The sequence below is a fragment of the Triticum aestivum genome, chromosome 1B (genome assembly GCF_018294505.1).
Source record: "Triticum aestivum cultivar Chinese Spring chromosome 1B, IWGSC CS RefSeq v2.1, whole genome shotgun sequence".
In the NCBI taxonomy this organism is placed as follows: Eukaryota; Viridiplantae; Streptophyta; class Magnoliopsida; order Poales; family Poaceae; genus Triticum; species Triticum aestivum.
Window position 1 is genome coordinate 373,897,120 of NC_057795.1, and position 25,450 is coordinate 373,922,569.

The 25,450-nt window shown below is 46.3% G+C and overlaps 1 protein-coding gene across 1 annotated transcript; it reads left to right on the top strand.

Moving 5' to 3' along the window:
- Positions 1 to 21,192: 21,192 nt before the first annotated feature.
- LOC123125096 (protein YABBY 3) lies at positions 21,193 to 25,149 on the top strand. The gene is made up of 7 exons (XM_044545635.1): positions 21,193 to 21,828; positions 21,956 to 22,207; positions 22,334 to 22,514; positions 23,095 to 23,143; positions 23,610 to 23,685; positions 23,900 to 23,977; positions 24,716 to 25,149. The coding sequence occupies exons 1-7, from the start codon at positions 21,649 to 21,651 to the stop codon at positions 24,791 to 24,793; spliced, it is 894 nt and encodes a 297-aa protein (XP_044401570.1). The 5' UTR covers positions 21,193 to 21,648; the 3' UTR covers positions 24,794 to 25,149.
- Positions 25,150 to 25,450: the final 301 nt, after the last annotated feature.

The window sequence follows — 25,450 nt, forward strand, 5'->3', positions numbered from 1 at the left end:
GTGATAAAATAAGAAACTAAAGATATACCTCAAGCACTCACCTCCCCAGCAACGGCGCCAGAAAAGAACTTGATGTCTACTACACAGCTTGTTCTTGTAGACTCGTGTTGGGCCTCCAAGCACAGATTTTTGTAGGACAGTAGCAAATTTCCCTCAAGTGGATGACCTAAGGTTTATCAATCCGTGGGAGGTGTAGGCTGAAGATGGTCTCTCTCAAGCAACCATGCAACCAAATAATAAAAAGTCTCTTGTGTCCCCAACACACCAAATACAATAGTAAATTGTATAGGTGCACTAGTTCGGCGAGGAGATGGTGATAAAAGTGTAGTAATGATAGTAGATATTGATTTTTGTAATAGGAACAATGAAAAACAGCAAGGTAGCAAGTAAAATAAGTGATCACAAACGGTATTGCAATGCTCGAAAATGAGGCCTAGGGTCTGTACTTTTGCTAGTGCCATCTCCCAACAATGCTAATATAATTGGATCATATAACCATTCCTCGACATGCGATGAAGAATCACTCCAAAGTTCTTATCTAGCGGAGAACATAAGAAGAAATTGTTTGTAGGGTACGAAACCACCTCAAATTTAATCTTTCTGATCGATCTATCCAAGAGTTCGTACTAACATAACACCAAGTTATACTTTCCGATCGATCTATCTAAGAGTTCGTACTAAAATAACACCATATTATACGCATCAACCAACTCTAATGTCACCTAGATACTTCAATGTCACCAAAAGTATCGATGAGTTAATTATACGATACGCATCAAACAATTTCAGATTCATAATACTCAATCCAACACAAATAACCTCAAAGAGTGCCCCAAGATTTCTACCGGGGAAACAAAGACGAGAACGTGCATCAACCCCTATGCATAGATTACCCCATGCCTCGCGAATCCACGAGTTGAGTGACAAAACACATATCAAGTGAATCAATATGATACCCCATTGTCACCATGGCTATTCATAGCAAGACATACATCAAGTGCTCTCAAATCCATAAAAGTATTCAATCCGATAATAACGAAATCTCAAAGGGAAAACTCAATTCATCACAACAAGATAGAGAGGGAGAAACACCATATGATCCAACTATATTAACAAAGCCCGCGATACATCAAGATTGTGCCAAATCAAGACCACAAGAGAGAGAGAGAGAGGTTAAACACATATCTACTATTACAAACCCTCAGCCCCGAGGGTGGACTACTCCCTCCTCATCATGGTCGCTGTCGAGATGATGAAGATGGCCACCGGTGATGATTTCTCCCTCCGGCAGGGTGCCGGAACGGGATCTAGATTGGTTTTTCGTGGCTATAGAGGCTTGTGGTGGCGGAACTTCTGATCTAGGGTTATTTATGATGGTTTCTCTATTTATAGGTTTTTCAGCGTTCTAATTACGTGAAGATGGGCCTTGAGGTGAGCATAACCCACCACGCCTCGGCTTGGCATCCAGGCGTGCCCTGGTGGGTTGTGCCCTCCTCATGGCTCTTCTGGCCCTCCCACGAAGCTTCGGGGGTCTCTGTTCTTCCAAAAAAATCATCAAAAAGTTTTTGCTCATTTGGATAACTTACATTTCTACACAAAAAACAACACCACGGTAGTTCTGCTGAAAACAGCATCGGTCCGGGTTAGTTCCATGCAAATCGTACCAAAATCATATAAAATTGTTGTAAACATGACATGAATACTTCATAAATTATAGATATGTTGGAGACGTATCAAGAATCACTTTGGAAATGTGAACTATGATTCACCTAAACCCCCCTTAACAATACAGTTTTCCTATGACTCGAAATAAGAAGAAAGAAACTACAAAAACACCAGTCTTCAAGCTTCAAAGTCTTCACATCAATTTCTTCAAAGGTCGTACCAATTTCATCACAAAGTTCATCACTTAAAGAAATATATTTGTAGGGGTCGTCTTCCATGGGTTAAATCAAATCTTCACGGACTTTAACTCCTGGGTACACTCACAAACACATTAGTCCCTCTACCCATTTGTCTTCAATACTCCAAAACCACTAAGGGGAACTTGATGCGCTTAGAGGAATCTGCACTATTGGGGGTTTTCTCATGGAGAACCAGGTAACTAATTTACTGAAATATTCGCTCATCTATTATCCCAGTCTGTCTGCCCCTTTTAATCACCCGGACGGAATTGCGATGAATTAATTTTTCATCTAGCTAATTCGAGGGTTTTCTTTCATTCATAGAGTGTACAGTGCATGGAGACATCAGACCTATGCGGCCTCTGCCATACAGCCGAGGAGTTCCATCTCACCGTACTAGATGACTTCAGGAGGTGCACGGTTTGTTCAATCTCACCCTACCTCGGTTGGCATGGCCTACTTTTCTGAACATATACATATATTGCTACATTTGGATAAAAGGTGACACATGCAACATATAAATCAAAGGGGATTTTTTCTTTCTATATTAGACAAATTAATGATGTATTGTTCTTCCGATTACTCTCGTATTTGCATGACATCATGGTTACACTATCTCTTTAATTATAATTTTTTTCCTTTGATTTCAACTGCTATATTTTTCTGTCAGTTGCTCCCATATTTGTATGTTACCCTATTCTTTAACAATCTTACCATTTGCTGCAGTACATCCCTTGCTTTCGAACAACAACTGTAGTACACAATCTTAGCCTTTACATAACTGAAGACTCCAGGGATGTCATATTGAACACAAACCATGGATTTACAATCGCTGCTTCTGTAAAACTTGATGAACATGGTCACTCCTATTTTGGTGTGGGCCTTTGGATAGAAATTTCTACGTTTTATGTAGTGAAAGTTGGCACTAAAATTGCACTACACATAAAAGAGCATCGTCATATGATATCATTCGTCCAGACTTTGTTCGAAGTAAGTGTTCTTTTCAAGTATCTGCATGTTGACTTACCTAGCAACATCAAAGGAATTGTGTGGAATTTAAGCAACCAATTAGGATTCCATTTTCTGACTTTGTTCCTACCTAGTAGCCCCTAGTTACCAATACACTTTTCTTCTACCATGTTCTAACTAAATATTCCCTATACTCCCACTCCTATTAGATAGCGTTGCCGCTGAGGAAACTCCGGAGGTGGAGGACGAGGCTGCCAACAAGCGGAGGCGGGTCGAGCAAGAACTGCAAGCGACTTCGGCAAGCCTAGACTTCATCAATAGCCTCCCTGATGATATGTTCATAGTCATCATCTCCCTCCTCCCAATTAGATATGGTGCGCGGACAATCGTTGTTTCCTGGTGGTGGCCCCCCCGATGGCACTCCACCCATCTCGACCTCATCAACGTCCACAAGATCTACCATGGCTATCGCAAAAGCTTGGACGCATTGTCCCAGATTCTCGGCATGCGCCATGGCCCAATTAGAGGCCTTAACACGAGCAACTTCCGTTCCAGCGGCAAGGACCGAGCCAAGCTTGATGACTGATTCCGATCCCCCGCTCTAGATCATCTCGAGGAGCTCAGTTTTAATGTTGGACATATGCACTCGCTGCTATCATCCACGCTCCGGCTCGCGCCCACGCTGCACCTCACTAGGTTCATGAACTGCCATTTCCCCAGATTAATGATGCGCCCACTTTTTTTCTTCCACGACTGAAGCATCTAAGATCATCGGCGTCTACATCCCCAAGGATGACATGGAGCGCCTTCACAGCTGTACTGCAATCGAGTATCTTCGTCTTCAGGTAATCAATGGGTTGAGTAGCTTCCACATCACCTCCATGACTCTCCGGACAATTTATGTGTGTTGTTGGTGATGCAACAAGAGATCACATAAGGTGTATCATAGTATGGTCATTGAGAACACACCTTCACTTGAGAGATTACTTGTACTTGATCAACAAGGTCCAACAAGAATCAGTGTCATTTCTGCGCCGAAATTGATAGTGGTGGGCTACTTGTCTGTCAAATTCTTAGAAGTTGTTATTAGATCCACACCCATTCAAGTACAACAGTCGCCTTCTTCTTATCCTTCTTGAAATTAACATTATTTCTAATTCTGAAAATGAGTGAATCTACGCTCTAAAATATGTCTATATACATCTGTCTATAGTACATACTGAAATCTCTTAAAAGACATATATTTAGGAATGGAGGGAGTATATCACTAAATAAACATCAAACAATCTAGGTCTACTACTCTGAGGTGTACCCTGTGAAACCAGTGGTCGTGGAGTCAGAGCATGTGGGAGCATCCCCCACAGTGGAGGACCAAGCATCCTTGGGAATGATGGTCGATGGACTCAACTCTGCCCTTGATCTCCTTAGTTGGAGGATTCTTCTAGGTCAGATCCTCGAAATAATTTATTACGATCAGTTGTGGGTTCTCCTCAATGAGCGCCACCAAGCGGTCCTCAGTGTGCTTCTCCTTGCCGCGGAGTTGACCCTAACAGAAGTTGCATCGTCAAAGGAAGCCATAACCACGAAATCATCACACAATGAAAAATAACATAAGAATCAAACATCAAAGATTACTTCTAAGAAAATTTATCATGGTGGACACTATCATGGATATTTCTACTTTTGTTGATAGTCAAGCTGAGCGAGCTCATTGAGGGAGTCCTGGATTCGGGGGTCCCCAGGTGTCCGGTCTATCCAATATGGGTCGGACCGGTGGGCCGTGAAGATAGAGTGGAGAATCATCCCCCGTGTCCGGATAGGACTCCTGTATGCGTGGATGGTAAGATTGGTGTCCGGATATGTCCTTTCCTTCCCCTGTAAACTGACTTGGTGTAACCCTAGGCCCCTCCGGTGTCTATATAAACTGGAGGGTTTAGTCTATAGGCAGAATCATAGTATTCATAGGCTAGACAAGCTAGGAATTAGCCATTACTATCTCAAGGCAGATCAACTCTTGTAACCCCTACACTCATCAAATACAATCAAGCAATACGTATGGTTTTACCTCCTTTAAGAGGGCCCTAACCTGGGTAAACATTGTGTCCCTTCGTCCATTGTTACCATTTATACTCAGACGCATAGCTTGGGCCCCCTACACGAGATCTGCCGGTTTTGACACCGACATCGGTGCTTTCATTGAGAGCTCTGCCGTAGTAGTACTCTTTGTTTTGTTTAATTAAGAGCACCGGTCTTTAATTTGTTAGATTAATGTTTAGGCTAGCTAGCTCTGTTTAATTTGCTGAACTTGCTCGATTAAGAAGTGTGGGTGTGCTTTAGTCTCCTTTGTGTACCCAAATTATGCAATGACGTGGATGGGCACTGTAACCAGGGAAATTGGAACCAAAATTTTTGACGTTCAAACTCATGGCACATGGGTTAAGCTATCTGAATTGTTTGTGATGTTCACATATCGTACAAAGTTCTGAATAAGGGACCGTGTCTGATAACACTTTGCGTGCCCATTTTTGCGCTGAAGCGATTCCAAATTTTCGGCTTCCGCAGAAATATCTACCTCCCCGCCCCCTCACCCTTACCAGAAGCCACATTTCCCATGTTTCCTCCTTCCTTTCCAAGTTGAAACCTTCACTCCTTGCTTGCAGCGCCACCCCCCCTTGCCGGCGACCCTCCTTCATGCTGCTCAGCCTTGCCTATCCAGGCAAGTAATCCACATCCGGCCCCCATCCTCCTTCTCCTTCCACATCCCACATGCCCCGACCGCCGGTGCGAGCACGACACCTTCCACCCAAATCACTGACCCCTCCACCAAATAAGCGCCGCCCTAAGCCATGGTGCACACAGTATAGCCAGGATCTCAAGGAGCATTTGGTAGCGGAGAGGAAAACTGCGGCCGCATGCACGGATGAGGTCGCGATGGCTGCCATTCGTGCTGACCCCCAGATCTTGGAGGAGCACCTTGCCATTTGCTAGCTATGCCGGTTAAGCATGCTCGGTTTACCCGGTGCGTGTGCTGCTCCCGCCTTTCCTTAACAAATTCTAGTGAATTGTGCTATCTACTTTTACCATGCAATCTGTTGCTCTAGTGTATATGTTATATATGTCGTGCAATGCGGTGCTCACTTATTAACTGTTTGGTTAATTAGTTGTCGTGTTCAGTTAACTATTTGGTTCAATTCTGCAAATGTGATGTTCAATTCTTGAGGGTACAATTTTGTATTGTCTTCCATGTGAGAAATAAATCGAATTTTTCTTCATAAAATACATGAGAAACAAATCCAATTGCTATATTTCCAAGTTATCCGGCATGCTTGGTTTGGTTAACTGTTTGATCTTCTAGTATGTTATACATTGTGCAATGTGGTGCTCAGTTAACGTTTGGTTCATTTGTTGTGGTGTTTAGTTAACTGTTTGGTTCCATTCTGCAAGGTGATGTTCAACTGTTTGGTTCCATTCGACAGAACACGCATCGAGCAAAGCAACACCACCTTTCGAGGAATCATCCCCAATCAAGAAGCACGATGCTCTGGGAGAATTAAATTGGATGTGGTATTCGGCACGCCCGAACAATACAGGTCCGAAGAGTTTCTCTTTCATGTGGTCCCCTTCAACAGTGGGTATCACACCATCCTCGAACGGGGCGCTTTCTCACACTTCCAGGCTATACCCCATTACGGGTATATGAAAGCTTATGCCTGCACCTAACGGAATCGTCACAATCTCGAGCGACCCGGACAAAGCACTCCGTGCCGAAAACAAAACCGCATCCTTGGCCCTGGAGGCGTTATCTGAAGCCCTAGCAGCCAAAGACCTAACCACACTACGGTCCACGATGGATAAGGATGATGTGATCCTCAATAAGAAACCTAAATCCACCTCTTTCAAGCCAGCAGATGAAATAGTTAAATTTCAAGTGCACCCGACGGACGCCAACAAAACAGCGTCTATCAGAGCGCAGCTGGATCCGGCAGTGGATGCCACTTTACACACACTCTTATGCGAAAATTGCGATATTTTCGCCTGGCACCCTTCGGACATGCCCGACATCCCACGCAGGCTGGCAGAACACAGCCTCGATATAATTAAGGGGTTTAAACCCGTTAAGCAGACACTGCGATGTCCGAACCCAAGCATCAAGCCATGGGAGAAGAGCTAGCCAAACTGCTAGAAGCCAGGTTTGTTAGGGCAATCAAACATCCGGATTGGTTAGCTAACTTGGTCACGGTGCCAAACAAGGACAAATCCTGGCGCCTTTGTATCGATTTCAAAGACCTCAATAAAGCATGCCCTAGAGATCCTTTCCCATTGCCCCGCATTGACCATATCATTGATGCGACCGTAGGACAAGACTCATTGTGTTTCCTCGACGCCTTTTCCGGATACCATCAGATTAAAATGAAGTAATATGATCAAGCCGCAACTGCGTTCATCACCCCGTATGGCCCTTTCTGTTTCAACAATATGCCCTTTGGGCTCAAAAACGCTGGGGCCACTTACCAACGTATGATTCAAAGATGCTTTGAAAAACAAATCGGCAAAACAGTCGAAGCATATGTGGACGACGTGGTCATCGAAACCAAACATGTTGAAACACTGGTGGATGATCTTTGCCTCACCTTTGACAACCTCCGGACATACAACATACGGCTCAATCCGGAAAAATGTGTCTTCAGAGTTCCAGCCGGAAAACTGCTAGGGTTCATTGTTTCCCATAGAGGAATTGAAGCAAACCAGCTAAGATCCGAGCCATGTCACAATTGGCTATACCAACAGACCTAAAGCAAGTCCAAAAACTAGCAGGGTGCATTGCGGCCTTAAGCCGCTTCATCTCTAGATTAGGAAAAAAACGTTACCGGGTTACGAGCTACTAAGATGCACTGATAGCTTTGAATGGACGGATGCTGCCACAGCCGGATTGGAAGAAATCAAGCCCTGCTGGCAGGCAACCCTATCTTAGCTGCCCCAGGTGTTGGCAAGCCTATGTTGCTTTATATCTCTGCAACTAACTAGGTAGTTAGTGTTGTACTGGTCGTCGAGCGAGGGGACGAGGGACATAAATTCCCCACCCAAAAACCAGTTTATTATGTATCGGATGTCCTCAAACCATGCAAATCCCGATACCCCCACTACCAAAAGGTAGCCTATACGGTCTTCATGGCATCTCGAAAACTATAACACTATTTCCAAGAGTGTTCGATCACAGTGGCATATGAAGTACCACTTAACTACATTATCAACAACAGGGACGCCATTGGCCGCATAGCCCAATGGGCCATCGAACTTCTACCGTTCGAAATAATATACAAGCCACGACGGGCTATTAAATCTCAGGTGATGGCCGACTTTGTCGCTGAATGGACGGAAGTCGAACTCCCTAAAAAGTATAGTTCATACTCCAACTGGACTATGTACTTTGACAGCTCCAAAATGCTAGCCGGACTGGGGGCTGGCATCATTTTGACATCCCCCAGCGGGTACACAATCTGCTACGTGTTACAAATCATGTATACGGACTCCAATAATGCAGCCGAATACGAGGCGCTTATACACAGTCTTCGGATGACTGTCTCAATGGGTATACAATGCCTCGAGGTGCGCGGCGATTCAAACCTCGCAATATCCCAGGTCGACAAAGAGTTCGATGTAAAAGATCCAAAAATGGCGGCATATCAAAATGTCGTATTAAAAAATATCAGCTCGGTTCAAGGGACTTGAATTCCATCATGTCGCTCGAGACAGTAACCAGGCAGCCGACATCCTCGCTCGCGTGAGCGCTAAGAGCGACCCTGTCCCACCTAACACTTTTGTGGAAAGGCTCTTCAAGCCATCCGGAGTATGGCAGGGTGAGATCGGAGAAGCTAGTACAGACCTGGTCACACCCCCAGCAGCCGAACACAATGCAGACACCATAGGGGGTTCGGATATAGAAATAACACCCTCTGCTCATGAGATCATGGTTGTTATCGCTCCATGGACCGAACCGTTCCTGGCCTACCTTAATAGGCAGGAGCTTCCTGATGATCAGACTGAAGCCCGTTGCATAGTTCGACGCTCTAAAGCCTACAAAGTGCACGAGGGTGAACTGTACAAAAAGAGCACTACCGGAGTCCTCCAAAGGTGCATCTCTAAAGAGGAGGGATGACAACTCTTGGCAGAAATACACGCTGGTCTGGGCGGTCATCATGCCGTAGCTCGGGCCCTCGTAAGAAAAGCTTTCAGGTCAGGGTTTTTTTGGCCAACGGTCCGAGCAGACGCACAAGCCCTTGTCCAACGTTGTGTGGGCTGTCAGCTTTTTACCAACCAAAGTCATATGCCTCCCACTGCCTTAACGAACAATCCCCATCACCTGGCCCTTCATGGTCTGGGGGCTTGATATGGTCGATCCCCTTAAAGGGGGAAGCCACAAAAAGAAACATTTGCTGGTGATGGCAGATAAATTCACTAAATGTATAGAGGCCAAACTAGTAAAAACAGCTGAAGCAGGGCCAGTGATTAACTTTATATCTGGCGTGGTACACCATTATGGTGTCCTACACAGTATCATCACTGATAATGGCTCCAATTTTATAGCTGACGAAGTGAAAACCTGGTGTGCTAAGTTGGGCATTAAACTCGATTATGCATCTGTATACCACGCTCAAACAAACGGTCAAGTTGAACGGGCCAATGGCCTAATCATGAGTGGCATTAAGCATAAACTGGTGTGCTCCTTACGAGAATCATATAAGCACTGGGTTGAGGAGCTCAATTCCGTACTCTAGGGGCTGCAGACGACACCCAATCGAACGATCGGATACACACCCATCTTCATGGTGTACGATGCAGAAGCTGTATTGGTCTGCGACATTATTCATGACTCACCTCGAGTGCGCATGTATGAAGAGCGAGAAGTTGAACTCAATCGGCAAGATGACCTTGACGGACTCGAAGAGGAGATCGATGTTGCAAAGGCTCGTTCCGCATTTTATCAACAACGGGCCAGGCGATACCAAAGCAAAGAAATGCGAGCTAAGACATATAATATCAGCGACCTTGTTTTATGCCTCCTGGAGAAGAAAAAGGATAAGCTCAAACCAAAATGGGAGGGCCCCTTCATCATGATGAAGTCCTTACAAGAGGAGCCTATCGCCTTCGTAATGTAGTGGATAATCGCCTTGAGCCAAACTCATGGAACGCCGCTCGGCTCTGAAGATTTTACGCATAGTTCGGCCTCTTTATTTTTTACTTTGACTAAGTTTTTCCTTCTCCTCTCCTTTTTGTTTTTTCCTTTTTATATCCCTGGGTATGTTCGGATCTGCCGAACTGTTAGGGGTACACATCTTCAAATGTATACACCCCACTATAACTGGGGGCCTCTTTAACGAAGCTTATTATTAAAAGCTTATAGCTTACATTGGCTATGTCGATTATTTTATACATCTTTTTGCCATTATATGCACCTCTATGACTTAAGTTTTTGCCAAGCTCGGTTGCCTCGCTCCTGTGCTTATACCCTACGTTCCCGATTGTTTGGCTAGGATGTAAAGGGAGTACCTCTAGGATTGTTACAACCGGGTTATCCGGATCTATACCTCAGACGGGTGAAACCAAAAGGTAGAATTCTTAAGGGAATAATTGGTCGGCAAACAACGATGGACTGTTTTGCGTTTGCAACAAATACGGGCTAGGCTGCCCATAATTCGATATAAGCCTAGGCATGCATAATTCAGCATGTTGACCCAAGGAAAGGAACCCCTAACGGAACTATTTTCCCTGAAAGATGTTTCTTACGTTAAGCAGTAATATAACATAACTCCCTGAACAATTTTTGTCTGTTTGAGCAATATGGCTGGATTGCCTGGTTTCCAGACATACTAAATGTTTCTTATTCAACAAAGTATCCGGAAACACTCCAACTTCTTGGTTTGGAGGTTGAAGCCAAAGGCCTGCGATGACAAATTTTGACAAGTTTGGCCGGAGACAAAGTTTGATGATAAAGTACATTGTTACATAGAATTGAATGCCTACTCTTTCTCTATGCCATCTATGAGACTGTCTAACCTACAGTGTTCTTGCGAATATTTGGCAGCTATCATAACCTAATCATATACCAAGTTCACAGGAATTTCTTTTCTGCCGGGTCCCTGAGGTCCAGCTCGGTCCATATGGTTCGAATCAAGTCCGGTGTAGCGCATCTTCACCATCGCCCACGCCTCTTGCGCACCTTCCCGGCATGCTGACGACTTCCATAGCTTGAATCAGCGTCGGGCACCTCTGAACAGGTTCACCAACCCCTCCATGGTTTCTGGAGGGGCATCGGATGGCCATAGGGATTTGATCATGCTCTTCATGGCTTTCCAGGCCCGCTCGTGCACTCTCGACAGTTCCTTTCAAACGTCGATTTGAAATCCGGACACTTCTTCTTCGGGACGCCCGGTTAACAGACCTGCAAGGACCGCATTATAATATGTTGTATTATCATATGAGTCCCTTGGATAGTTCAAAGAACATACCGAATATGCTGCCCTTCAATTTTGTGTTCTCTTCTTGTGTGGCCGATAGTTGAGCCTTTAAGCTCCTTATCTCTTCGGCTTGTTTGTTCCTTCCCTCCTCCAGTTTTTTCCGTTCGCCAGTCGTCATTGGGATTTTATTCATTTCCTCTAGTTGTGAGGAGGCTACATTCAGTTGTGTCCGGCTTGCTTCAAGCTCTTGGAACAGCATGTTGTTCTTCTCTTTAAGAACCTGCGGTCATAACAATCCTTAAAATGGTTAGTCTATACCACTTCAAGTCTCAGGGGCTACTAGCACATATGTATTAAATTTGCACAAATTTTCACCTGTATATCTTTTGAGAATAGGTGAGTAACTCCAGTGACTCCGTCCCGGGCAGCTCGGATATATGCGTCCACGGTGCTAAGGGCGGTAAATTCCTGCTCAAAAAAAGTCGGGGCGCGCAGGGTCTCTTTTAGGTGTCGATGGTTCATTGCATCTCCACTTCGGAATTGGTGACGGATACGTCATCCGAATCCTCATGAGGTGGATGAGTCCGCTGCCTTCGTATGGGCCCCCGTCCTAGTTGACGAGTCCGGCACCGGATTGGCTGTAGCTCGCTAGCTGGGATCTTGGGTACGGTTCGCCTTGTACCCCTCGTGAGACAATAGAAGGGGGGAACATGACAATTTGATCTTATGCCTAGGCATATATTAGAGAGTTATACCTCTTTGATGATGGAAGAGGATCAGCGGCGCTCCCGGTCTCCTTTCGTTTTGAATGCTCACCCCGTGAAGATGCTCCGTGTCTTGGGGCTGCCCTTGATTGGGTTCGGCTCGCTGAACGCCGATCGCATAAGACATGGTTCAGTATGATGGGTGAGGTGCAAACATGGGATCCTCTTTTTAAAAAGGTGATTTCCAAACACTTAGCTTAACAAAAGAGTAAAATCCAGTGTAGTCGGCCGTAATAGCCACTTTTGAGCCATCAAGACTCGCTTGATAATAGACTCCGTCATCAAACTCCACAAATATATCCTGGTCCTCGCGGAAGCCAGGGTCTTCGGTGCGAGTGTGATTCTCTGGCTGAGGGGAGGGGCAGTGAATGTTTTCAACTACCTTCCTCCATGCCTGTTTCAAAGGACAGTCAGAAGGGTTAGCGCCCCTTGATAACGAGGTAAAAAAATGTGCATGAAACAATAAACTTACCCAGTCTATGGGATTATACATGGAAAAACCTTCCCGGCAATTTAAGCGGAGAAATTCTTCTTCCTCCCCCTTGTAAATATCTGCCAGAATGGCGGCCATAGTGGCCAAGGTATCCGGATGCTCGCGCTTATAGCGAGACACATTGTCATCTCTGTTGTAGCACCATAACAGGGTCACTCTGGATTTAAGAGGTTGGATACATCACTTTATCGCAATAGCCATGACTTCGATTATTGAGAGTTTGGAGTGGGCAAGTAATCTGATCTTGCTAAGTAACCTCATTACTTCCGCATTGTCTTCTTGCTTGCAGCTCTGGGGATGCCAATTAAGTAACTTCTTTGGAGGGGCGCTGGAGAATTCAGGAAGCCCGCGCCGAACTGGGTCTGGAAGGGGAACATCTTCAGTATAGAACCATTCCGAAGACCATTCTGCGGATCCCTTCTTGGGAGTTCCGATGGGGTATCCTGATCCGGCTATGCGCCATATTTTGGTGCCGCCCACTTCGAATATAGAGCCGCCTTGATGGTGGGGGATGAGGCAGAAGAACTTCTTCCACATTTTGAAATGAGCCTCGCAGTCTAGGAACAGCTCGCGGAGAGCAACAAAGCCCGAAATATGCAGGATTGAACCTGGTGTGAGGTTGTCCAGCTGGATTCCATAGAATTCCAACAGACCCTTGCGAAATGGATGAATCAGGATTCCTAAGCCCCTCAGATGAAAAGGGACGAAGCATACCCTCTCCCCACGACTGGGGTTGGGGAAATTCTTCGCTAGCGCATCGTTGCCCATTGAAGCCAAGCCCGCCCGTACAAAGACTAGATCTGCGGGAGGGAGATATCCCTGGGTCTGAAGCCAACTCAGCTGGAGATGAGATACAGAACAGCTTCGCCAATCACCCTCTTGAGGGCCATGGGGCGCGAGGAGGAGCTAGGGGCGCTCGTGATGTTTTGGAGGGTTTTTTCATGGTTTTTGCTTTGATGCTCTTTGCGTGATGTGGGATGGCATTTGAGGGATTTGACCTATTTATATAGATGACACTCGTATGAGGTAGGGAGCTTATTAGTCATAAAATACTGGACCTTCGCATTCACCTAACGCGTGGAAATCGAGGTGACAACGGGAAGGGATCATAAAGGCAGAACATGGAGGCCAAAGACATAAAGTCGGATACTACGTCGTCATTGAAGGCAAGTTCGGGGGCTACTGAGGGAGTCCTAGATTCGGGGGTCCACAGGTGTCTGGTCTATCCAATATGGGCCGGACTAGTGGGCCGTGAAGATAGAGTGGAGAATCATCCCCCGTGTCCGGATAGGACTCCTGTATGCGTGGATGGCAAGATTGGTGTACGGGTATGTCCTTTCCTTCCCCTGTAAACCGACTTGGTGTAAACCTAGGCCCCTCCGGTGTCTATATAAACCGGAGGATTTAGTTTGTTGGTAGAATCATAGTATTCATAGGTTAGACAAGCTAGGGTTTAGCCATTACGATATCGAGGTAGATCAACTCTTGTAACCTCTATACTCATCAAATACAATCAAGCATGACGTAGGGTTTACCTCCTTTAAGAGGGCCCAAACCTGGGTAAACATTGTGTCCCTTCATCCATTGTTACCATTGTTCCTCAGACACATAGTTTGGGCCCCCTACCCGAGATCTGCCGGTTTTGACACCGACACTCATCGTGCGTACTCAAGGTATCATGGGATGAACTCACCCAGATCGACCACCATTGTCAAAACTCAAACTTTTTCCCTCCAAGAACAACTCTCATCGACTGTTGGTGATGGTTGCTCTTTCTCAGCTCCTCCTACTTTACCAAGATCGAGCAAAGGAAGAGCGGGCCCGTGCGACAATAGTCGGTAACATATCTCATCTGTCAAATATGGTGGACACTCTCTCTGGTGGTTGTATATATGGTGGACACTCTCTCACGGGTATTTCGACTTTTGGTGATGGTCAAGTCGGGCGAGTCCATCGTGCATGACAAAGGTATATCACAGGACGAACTCGCCTAGACTGAATGTCATCATCAAAAGTCGATTTCTTTCCTCCAATAATAGCTCTCAGTGACCATTGGTGATGGTCGCTCTTTCTCTGCTCCTCCTGCTTTACCAAGATCTCAGAGGAGGAGCCGAGGAAGAGCAACCCCTACAACAACAGTCGGTAATATCTCTCACTTGTCAAATATGGTGAACACTCTCTCTGGTGGTTGTATATATGGTGGACACTCTCTCATGTTGAAATTTCTACTTTCGGTGATGGTCAAGCTAGGCGATCCCATCGTGCATTATGAGGGTATAACAGGACGAACTCACAAAGATCGACCGCCATCATAAAAAGTCGATTTCTTTCCTCCAAGAACAACTCTTATCGAATGTTGGTGATTGATACGTCTCCAACGTATCTACTTTTCCAAACACTTTTGCCCTTGTTTTGGGCCCTAATTTGCATGATTTGAATGGAACTAACCCGGACTGACGCTGTTTTCAGCAGAACTGCCATGGTATTATTTTTGTGCAGAAACAAAAGTTCTCGGAATAACCTGCAAATCCACGGAGATAACTTCTAGAAAATATAAAAATATTGGCGAAAGAATCAGTGCCAGGGGCCCACACCCTGTCCACGAGGGTGGGTGCACACCCCCTCCCCCTGGGCGCGCCCCCTGTCTCGTGGGCCCCCTGCTGCTCCACTGACCTCAACTCCAACTCCATATATTCCGTTTCACGGAGAAAAAATCCGAGAGGAAGTTTCATCACGTTTTACGATACGGAGCCACTGCCAAGCCCTAAAACCTCTCAGAGGGCTGATCTGGAGTCCGCTCGGGGCTCCGGAGAGGGGGATTCAACATCGTCGTCATCATCAAGCATCCTCCATCACCAATTTCATGATGCTCACTGCCGTGCGTGAGTAATTCCATCGTAGGCTTGCTGGACGGTGATGGGTTGGATGAGATTTACCATGTAATCAAGTTAGTTTTGTTAGGTTTTGATCCCCAGTATCCACTATGTTCTGAGATTGATGTTGCTATGACTTTGCTATGCTTAATGCTTGTCACTAGGGCCTGAGTGCCATGATTTCAGATCTGAACCTATTATGTTTTCATGAATATATGTGAGTTCTTGATCCTATCTTGCAAGTCTATAGTCACCTATTATGTGTTATGATCCGACAACCCCGAAGTGACAATAATCGGGATACTTCTCGATGATGACCGTAGTTTGAGGAGTTCATGTATTCACTATGTGTTAGTGCTTTGGTCCGGTACTCTATTAAAAGGAGGCATTAATATCCCTTAGTTTCCAATAGGACCCCGCTACCACGGGAGGGTAGGACAAAAGATGTCATGCAAGTTCTTTTCCATAAGCACGTATGACTATATTCGGAATACATGCCTACATTACATTGATGAACTGGAGCTAGTTCTGTGTCACCCTATGTTATAACTATTACATGATGAATTGCATCCGACATAATTATCCATCACTGATCCATTGCCTACGAGCTTTTCACATATTGTGCTTTCCTTATTTACTTTTCTGTTGCTACTGTTACAATTACTACAAAACTGCTATCGTTACTTTTGCCACTGTTACCATTGCTATCATACTACTTTGCTACGAAATACTTTGCTGCAGATACTAAGTTATCCAGGTGTGGTTGAATTGACAACTCAACTGCTAATACTTAAGAATATTCTTTGGCTCCCCTTGTGTCGAATCAATAAATTTGGGTTGAATACTGTATCCTCGAAAACTGTTGCGATCCCCTATACTTGTGGGTTATCAGTGATGTTAGCTCTCCCTCTCCTCCTCTTGCATTGAAAAGATTGTAGATGAGAAACATAGGAAGTGTGACCCCCTACGACAATAGTCGGTACCATTCCTCTAAAAACATCACTCATCTGTAAAATATGGTGGCCACTCGCTCAAGAAAAAAACTACTAGATAAAAACTAGAACTACTACAAAAAACTACTACATAAATACTACTACAAAAGAAACTAGTACATAAAAATACAAAAAAAATACTCCAAAAAAACTACTACAAAAAATTACTAGATAAAAACTACTATATTACTAAAACAACATAAAATATACTACATACAAACGACTACAAAACTAACTACATAAAAATTACATACAAACTACTACAGAACATACAAAACTAGCTACTACAAAACCTTAAAAAATGCTCACATTGGGGTGTGTTGGTGGAGGAGCCGGGGGGTGGGGTGGCCGAAGGGGGGCACCATAGTCCGAGCGGTGGGGCGCGGCCGGAGGGAGGCGCCGGACGGTGAAGAACGGCCGGAGGGTGAGGGTGCCGGCGACGGGCGAGCGGCTGGAGTGGGCGCCAACGGGGAGTGGGAGAGCACCGGAGGGGGCGTCAGGCTGTGCATATTGGAATGAAGAGAGAGAGCGCGGGTAAATGGACTTAAGTGTCCCACGTATTTTTACCGAGCGTCTGTCGATGGGCTCTCGAAAAAGGTCTTCAAACCTAGATCTAGGTTTTGACCTTTACCGAGTGTAGATCTTGGAAAAGGCAAGCGTGTCGAGTATGAAGGAAATATGCCCTAGAGGCAATAATAAAGTTGATATTTTATATTTCCTTATTCATGATAAAGGTTTATTATTCATGCTAGAATTGTATTGATCAAAAACTTAAATACATGTGTGAATACATAAACAAATACCGTGTCCCTAGTAAGCCTCTACTAGACTAGCTTGTTGATCAAAAATGGTTAAAGTTTCCTAACCATGGACATGTGTTGTCATTTGATAACGGGATCGCATCATTAGGAGAATGATGTGATGGACAAGACCCACCCGTTAGCTTAGCATAATGATCGTTCAGTTTTATTGCTATTGCTTTCTTCATGTCAAATACATATTCCTTCGAATATGAGATTATGCAACTCCCGGATACCGAAGGAATACCTTATGTGCTATTAAACGTCACAACGTAACTGGGTGATCATAAAGATGCTCTACAGGTATCTTCGAAGGTGTTTGTTGTGTTGGCATAGATCGAGATTAGGATTTGTCACTCCGAGTATCGGAGAGGTATCTCTGGGCCCTCTCGGTAATACACATCATAAGCTTGCAAGCAAACGACTAAGGAGTTAGTCATGAGGTGATGTATTACGGAATGAGTAAATAGATTTGCCGGTAACGAGATTGAACTAGGTATGAAGATACCTACGATCGAATCTCGGGCAAGTAACATACCGATGGACAAAGGGAATTACGTATGTTGTCATAACGGTTCGACCGATAAAGATCTTTGTCGAATATGTATGAGCCAATATGGGCATCCAGGTTCCACTATTGGTTATTGACCGGAGAGGTGTCTTGGTCATGTCTACATAGTTCTTGAACCCGTAGGATCCGCACGCTTAACGTTCGATGACGATATAGTATTATATGAGTTATGTGATTTGGTGACCGAATGTTGTTTGGAGTCCCGGATGAGATCATGGACATGACTAGGAGTATCGAAATGGCCAAGAGGTAAAGATTCATATATAGGATGAGGGTATTCGGACACGAGAAGTGTTTCGGGGGGTACCGGGTACTTATCGAGTCACCGAAAGGGGTTCCGGGCACCCCCAGCAAAAGATATGGGCCTTATGTGCCAAGATGGGAAACGCACCAGCCACAAGGGGCTGGTGCACCCCCATATGGGCCGGCCTAGGAGGATAAGGAAAGAGGGGAAGGGAAAGGAAAGAGTGGAATAGGGTTCCCCCTTCCTTCCCTCTCCCCCCTCCACCCTCTTTCCTTCCCCCTCCGACAAATATGGCAGGGGGCGCAGCCAAGGGCAGGAGCCCAAGTAGGATTCGGACCTACTTGGGGCGCTCCTTAGCCCCTCCCCTGTCCCTCCCACCTATATATATGAGGAGGGGGCGCCTAGCACACACCAGATCAATTGTTAGCCGTGTGCGGAGCCCCCTCCACCGTTTACACCCCCGATCATATTTTTGTAGTGCTTAGGCGAAGCCCTGCGGAGACCACTTCACCATCACCGTCACCACGTCGTCGTGCTGACGGAACTCGTCTACTACCTCAACGTCTTGCTGGATCAAGAAGGCGAGAGACATCACCGAGCTGAACGTGTGCAGAACGCGGAGGTGTCATGCGTTCGGTACTTGATCGGTTGAAGCACGAAGAAGTTCGACTACATCAATCGTGTTGTGAAACGCTTCCGCTTATGGTCTATGAGGGTACATAGACACACTCTCCCGCTTGTTGCTATGCATCTCCATGGATAGATCATTGCGTGTCCGTAGAAAAAAAATTGTTTTCCATGCAACGATTCCCGACAGAGTAGTGCTCTTGGAACAGGAATTCAAACCTAGATCTAGGTTTTGACCTTTACCGAGTGTAGCTCTTGGAAAAGGCATGTTTGTCGAGCGACACTCTCGACAAAATGAGTAGTTAGCATCATGTGTGCCTCTTTTTCTAAAACCATGCACACAATAAACATATATAAAAGTAATATAATTATCTAAAATGTTGCAGATCTGCAATTTCCAGGGCTGAAACCCTAGCAGAGTAATAAATGTCTCAAATATTGCATGCGGGTCAAAAAATGTGGGGGCCTGGAACGTGGTGATGGCCTTCTTTGAGAGCATGAGAAGTGCGAGGCCAACGGAGCAACAGGACTCGCACTTCCTGCACAAACCGGATACGTTCCCTCTCAATAGCCACAGACTAGCTCGAAGATGGTGTGCTATACAAGCGGACTCAGGGGAGGCTTGTTTGAAATGCGCCCAACTTTTACCACACCCTATAGGATCCATGTGATGACATTGTGCCAGCTCTCGAGGAATTCCGGCATCGTACGATTTTTCAAGGATTTAAACGGTTGCATCGGGCATGCCACTGAGGTAATCTCCCCCCCCCCCCCGGTGGCAGGGCCTACCCCTCCCTCATCTGCACAAGGCCTACGCATGTCGCAAGGACATCACATAGGAGTTTCCATGCCGCTTCTGGGCATGATTTCGTGTGTCGCCTTGCAGATCTGCAATTTTCGACCCTGAAACCCTGGGAGAGCAATAAATGTCTCAAATATTGCAAGTGGGTCTGAAAAATGCAGGGGACTGGAATGTGTCATGTGATGGCTTCCTTTGAGAGCACGAGAAGTTTCGAGGCCAACGGAGCAACTGGACCCACACTTCCTGCACAAACCGGACATGTTCCCTCTCGATATCCATATACTAGCTCGGAGATGGTTTGGTTTACAAGTGGCCTCAAGGGAGACTTATTCGAAAAATGCCCAAACTTTTACCACACCCTACTGGGGTCATGTGATGACACCGTCCCAGCTCTCGAGGAATTCTAGCATCGTGTGATTTTTTGAGGATTTAAACGGTTACATGGTCCATGATATGACACTGACGGTAAACTCAAAAATAATAATAATTGAATTAATAAAAAGCGTGGGCGTCCATCATTAGGAAGATGGCATGTCACTGTGAACCTTCTCTGGCTGGAACAGGTGAAGATTCACAGTAATGGTCCATCTCCTTAACAGGAGTGTAATGAAGACCGAAGCTTACTGCGTCTAGACTATCCGACTATTTAAACTAGTCATGTTGCTTGTCTCTGGGCAGGGTGAGACTAAAAGTTTGCTAAGAGCCGGAGCTTTTGCCAAGAAGCCCTTGGCAACTCTTACTCTACTGAGAGCAGCGCTCAATAAAGGTGCGGTTGGATCATAAATTAATAAAAATGTGTCAGCATCCCTTCATTAGAATATGAACTGCCACTATGAACATTCTCTATCCGAAACATATGAAGATTCATAGTGACAGTACATATTCTTAATAAGAGTGTAATGAAGATTGAAGCTTAATGCTTCTGGACTATCCGACTATTTAAACAGGTCCTTCTGTTTGTCTTTAGGCGAGGTGGGACTAAAGCTTTGCCGAGAGCGGCTCTCAGCAAAGCATTGCCACCATGACCATGTCGTTATTCGCCGCCGGATGAGCCATGTGGCAACACATTGTCGTGCGACGGTTGTTTGGCTCTCGGCAAATAGTGCCTTTGCGAGTGTCACCATGTTGTTGAGTATGACTCTCGGTAATATCCTGTGTTTGCAGAGCTGCGCCTATTCCGAGAGGTACTCTCGACGTCTGTGAGTTTGCCGAGCGTCGTGGTTTAGCTCTCGGCGAAGAGCCTGGTATCCGGCGTATATGAAAATTCCAGTAGTGCAACCACTGTTCAAGACGGTGTGTGCGCGATTGGAGCGGTGGTCACAGAGGTTTTTACCCAACATGGGTGGCAGCATAATTTTTGGATCGGCCCACCACCTCCGATGACATAGGCATAGTGTCGATCTTATAGGGCTCTACTTTTTTTTTGCGGGGTCTTATAGGGCTCTACTGTCGCCGATATGTCGGTTTATTTTCCTTTTTTCAAACTTCTTGATGTTTGGCTGTATGTATCCCAGTTATTTAAAAACCGGGTGTTACCCATCATCTTTGTATCTAACATAATAAATACGTCCTGCTTTGTTGAAAATATATTTTTTTAAATGGATGAGAGGGGACGCCCGAACCCGTCGCCTGTGTACCCTAGGTAGACACAGCTGCGGGCTGCGGCTGCGGCTGTCCTCATTGTTGACCCGAACTCCCGAAACACCCCTGCACCCTATATCTCTTCTCCCATCACACCAGCACAGGCACCAACCAACCAAACCCCTTTCTCTCCCTCTTGCTCCCAAATCGCAGCAGCAACAACAGATCCGATACATACTAGGTTCCGTTGCATCACACATCAGTCACCCCAAAACCATCAAATCACCAGATCATATACACGTACGCACACGTCCCACCACCAGTCAAATCACGCCCAAACGGCGGAGGAGGGGGAAAAAGCAAGCGAGAGAGAGCAATCAGCGAGTAGCAGCTAGGTACCGCCAGCAATCGCTTGCCGCCTTTGCCACTCGCGTCCATCCATCCTATCCCATTCGCTGCCGCGTCAAATCCACTGGTCCCAAGAATCCCCAGCTCTAGCCGCTCCGGGCAGTTGATTTGCACTTGCACCGCCTGCTAGAACAGCTATCACTAGTGTGATCGATCAACCGGGCATGTCGTCCTCCTCCTCCTCCGGGGCCTCCGCCGCCTTCACGCCAGTATCGCAGCAGCAGCAGCAGATGGCGTCGGAGAGCCTCAGCTCGGAGCTTCAGCCCCCGGCGTCGATGCAGCCGGAGGCGCCTTCCGAGCAGCTCTGCTACGTGCACTGCCACTTCTGCGACACCGTGCTCGTCGTCCGTGATCAACCCCATCCCCCGCCTCTCTCTCTCTCTCTTGAGCCTCAAAGCATCTAAGCGTATGTAGCTCATCAGCAGCGGCGCCTCCGTTCAAGTCGATTTACCGGGAGGTACTGGTGTGCAGGTGAGCGTGCCGAGCAGCAGCCTCTTCAAGACGGTGACGGTGCGGTGCGGCCACTGCAGTAGCCTGCTCACCGTCGACATGAGGGGCCTTCTCTTCCCGACCACGACCACCACTGTCGCCGCCGAGTCAGCCGCTTCTGCTGTCACCACCACGACGTCCCCGCCGCCGGCCGCCGCTGCTCACCACGGCCAGTTCCACTACCCCAGCTCGCTCAACCTCACGCCCGGCAACCCTCCCCGCCACTCCCTCCTGGTACGTTCTTGCATGCATCACCATGACCTGTGATCCTGGGTGTGGTGAGCTTCTGATTGTACGTACATGTGGATATACTTGGTTCTTGATGACTTGTTGCGTTCTAATTTGTACTACTTCATGTAGGATGAGATATCCAGCGCCAACCCGAGCCTGCAGCTACTGGACCAGCACGGCCTCGGCGGCCTGATCGCGGCTGCGGGCGGCAGGAACACCGCGGCACCTGCGCCGCTGCCGCCACCCCCAGTCGCCGCGGGGAAAGGTGGGAAGGAGCCGTCACCGCGGACCAATCCCGTCGTCAACAGACGTGAGTGTAGCTAGCCCAGCTTCCGCATGCACTTTCTAAAATGTCCGCTACCTATTCTTCTCCTGTGGATTGCCAAGTTTCGTCCGGTTTCTTGAGATCCATCTTTGCTAGTACTAATCTGGTCATCTCTCTAGAGCATGCCCATGCTCTCTCTCTCTCCTCTCTCTCTCTCTCTCTGGTCAGGGAAGAACACATGGCTCGCCGGTTTACATGGAACCTATCTGCTCTACGTGTGTGGTGTAGTGTGTATACTGTATAGGTGCTGAGAGAGATGCAACAAGGTACAATGCCCACCATTGGCACCATTGCACGCTCTAAAGTCTAAACTGTGCACCCAAGAGAGATGGACACAGCGACCGTCGTTCTCTCCAGCCCTTTTCACTGTGGGGAATAATAGTACAGACAGCTTCTTCCTAGCTCTCCTCCATTCTCGCATGTCTCCACTTGGAAGTTGGAACCTGCAACCATGGCCGGCCGGCGCCTGGACTAGTGCGCGCGTTTGAAAGAAGCTAGCTAGATCGATTAATTTGTCATGAACGTATGGCACTAACATCTATCTTGGCTTTGATTCTCCCTGCAGCTCCGGAGAAGAGGCAGCGCGTGCCCTCGGCGTACAACCGCTTCATCAAGTAAGTAGGAGTAGCTAGCAGTACATTTCCTAATTAATAATGAAGCTGGGCACGGGGTGTGCAAGTACGTGGTCTCACTCTCACGGCAATGCCATTGCCACTTCGGTGGCAGGCAGGCAGCCGGCCGGGGCCTGGGGTCGGGACCGGGGCGGCAGAGCTGCACAAGTGAGGCCTTTGCAGACGCAAAGAGACCTTGTTTTCTTTTGCTTTCCTCTCTCTCTCTCTCTCTCGCTCTCTCTCTCTCTCTCTCTCTCTCTCTCTCTCTCTTTCTCTCTCACTGTTTGAGGAAGAGAGAGAGAGAGAAGTTAATGAGACATCCTAGTAGCAAATGATGCATTGGTGATGGCAAATAATGGGGGTGTCGTCGTCGTCGTCGCCGTTTAGACCTGCCGCTGATCTGACGTATCCCTTTCCTTTTGCTCTTTTCTTCGCTCTGGTGTTTTTTGGGTGACGGAAACGCGCGCAGGGACGAAATCCAACGCATCAAGGCTGGCAATCCCGACATCTCGCACAGGGAGGCCTTCAGCGCGGCTGCCAAGAACGTCAGTGCCCTTCTTCCTTAACCTCACATGCACTACACATACTACATATCGATCTCTGCTCTGAAACTCTAGCTAGGGTTTCGCCCGATCATGCATGTGCCTTTACTGTTTCTAGGGTTTCCCAATCTCTCGGAATCCCATGAACGGTCCATTCATATACCTTTAATTGTTTGATGTGGTGACTATGTTCTTGTTGTTGCTGCTGCTGCTGCAGTGGGCTCACTTTCCGCATATCCACTTTGGCCTCATGCCGGATCACCAGGGGCTCAGGAAGACCAGCCTCCTACCTCAGGTGACTAATCAACCAAACCTCGGCTACATAGTACATACTTCAGCTTTTTGGTATGTACACTTAATTAGTTTTTGTTATTTTAAGTGCCTAAAGTAAATTTCAAAAGCAATGCAGGATTATAAACTTAATTAGCTTACTACTATGTTTTTTTGGGACTAGCTTAACTTCAAGCACATGTCAATACTTTCTTTTTCGTAAAAGTTACTCCTATTTTTAAGATGATTGATGCCCACAGTACCACATATTCCCTCTGTTCCAAATTAATTGAAGTTCCAGCTTTGTACTAAGTCCAACTTCATATTCTATAAAGAATCCGATGTAACTAATTTGATGTTTAATGTTGACCCACTTTTATTTAGACTTGGTCAAACTTAAACAAATTTGGCTAACGATGAACTTAGAACTTTGTTAATTTGAAATGGTTACTAACAAAGCGTATAGATTCAAGCCCCAAAGCATGCAACAAAAATTATGTAGTTTAAATTGGTTAGACGTGGATAAAATTGTCCAAGGTCATGGGGAGATGTTTTTTCATGCTATCATATGCTATATGTTTAGCTTTAATTTTGTTGGAGATTGTGTTCTTGTGTCCAAATTCTCAGGACAAGGCCCGATCGATTTTTAAATAGAGTACATCGTTACATCCAGAACATATATGTTATTCAGCCTGTATTTCCATTTCCTTATCCATTTTCGGCTAACCCATAAAATGTCAACCCTTTGTGGCTTAACTATCAGGATCATCAGAGAAAGGATGGCCATGGGCTTCTAAAGGAGGGACTTTACGCGGCCAACATGGGGATTGCTCCGTACTGATATCAAGCTAGCATATCCATGCTAGTATTGCCGTCGCCTCCTTGACTAGCTCCTATCGACTATTACTATCAGGCTATCTTTAATTAGCTAGGGCTTTCTGCCATGGTAAACAATATAATTACCTCAGTTCGTATGACCTATTAGCTATAATTAAGTGATCAATATCGATCTAGTAGCACACTTCCTGCCTGCTATTTTGCTCGATGTACTATCTATATATCTTGTCAACTAGTTCTAGTTAATCACTCTCCTCATGCATCGTTTCCACTTAATCATCAAGACACTGTGGTTTCTGTAATTGGAAATTAAAGAGGGTGCTGTCTTGTTCAAAAAAAAATCCACTTAATTACCTCTTATCTTAATTGTTCTGCACGTACTAGCTAGTATATATGCGGTGCAGTGGTGGATCTAGCCGTGTCGAGTAAAGGGAGGCCAGGCAGGTAGGCACGGGCTTGCGTGTTGGGTCTTTGTTTGCTTGCCCTTCCTTGCTCCTGTGGCTGCTGCCGCTTGTATCCAAGCAAGCTCATTCCCTCCGCAGTGCGCACACAGGCCGGTCTCTAGCAGCAGCCGCTGCTGGGACGTATGGCTGCTCCTCATCTTTTGCTTGCTTTTCTGTCTCCTTTCCCTCTTGACGTGCCCCTACACATACACCTCTCT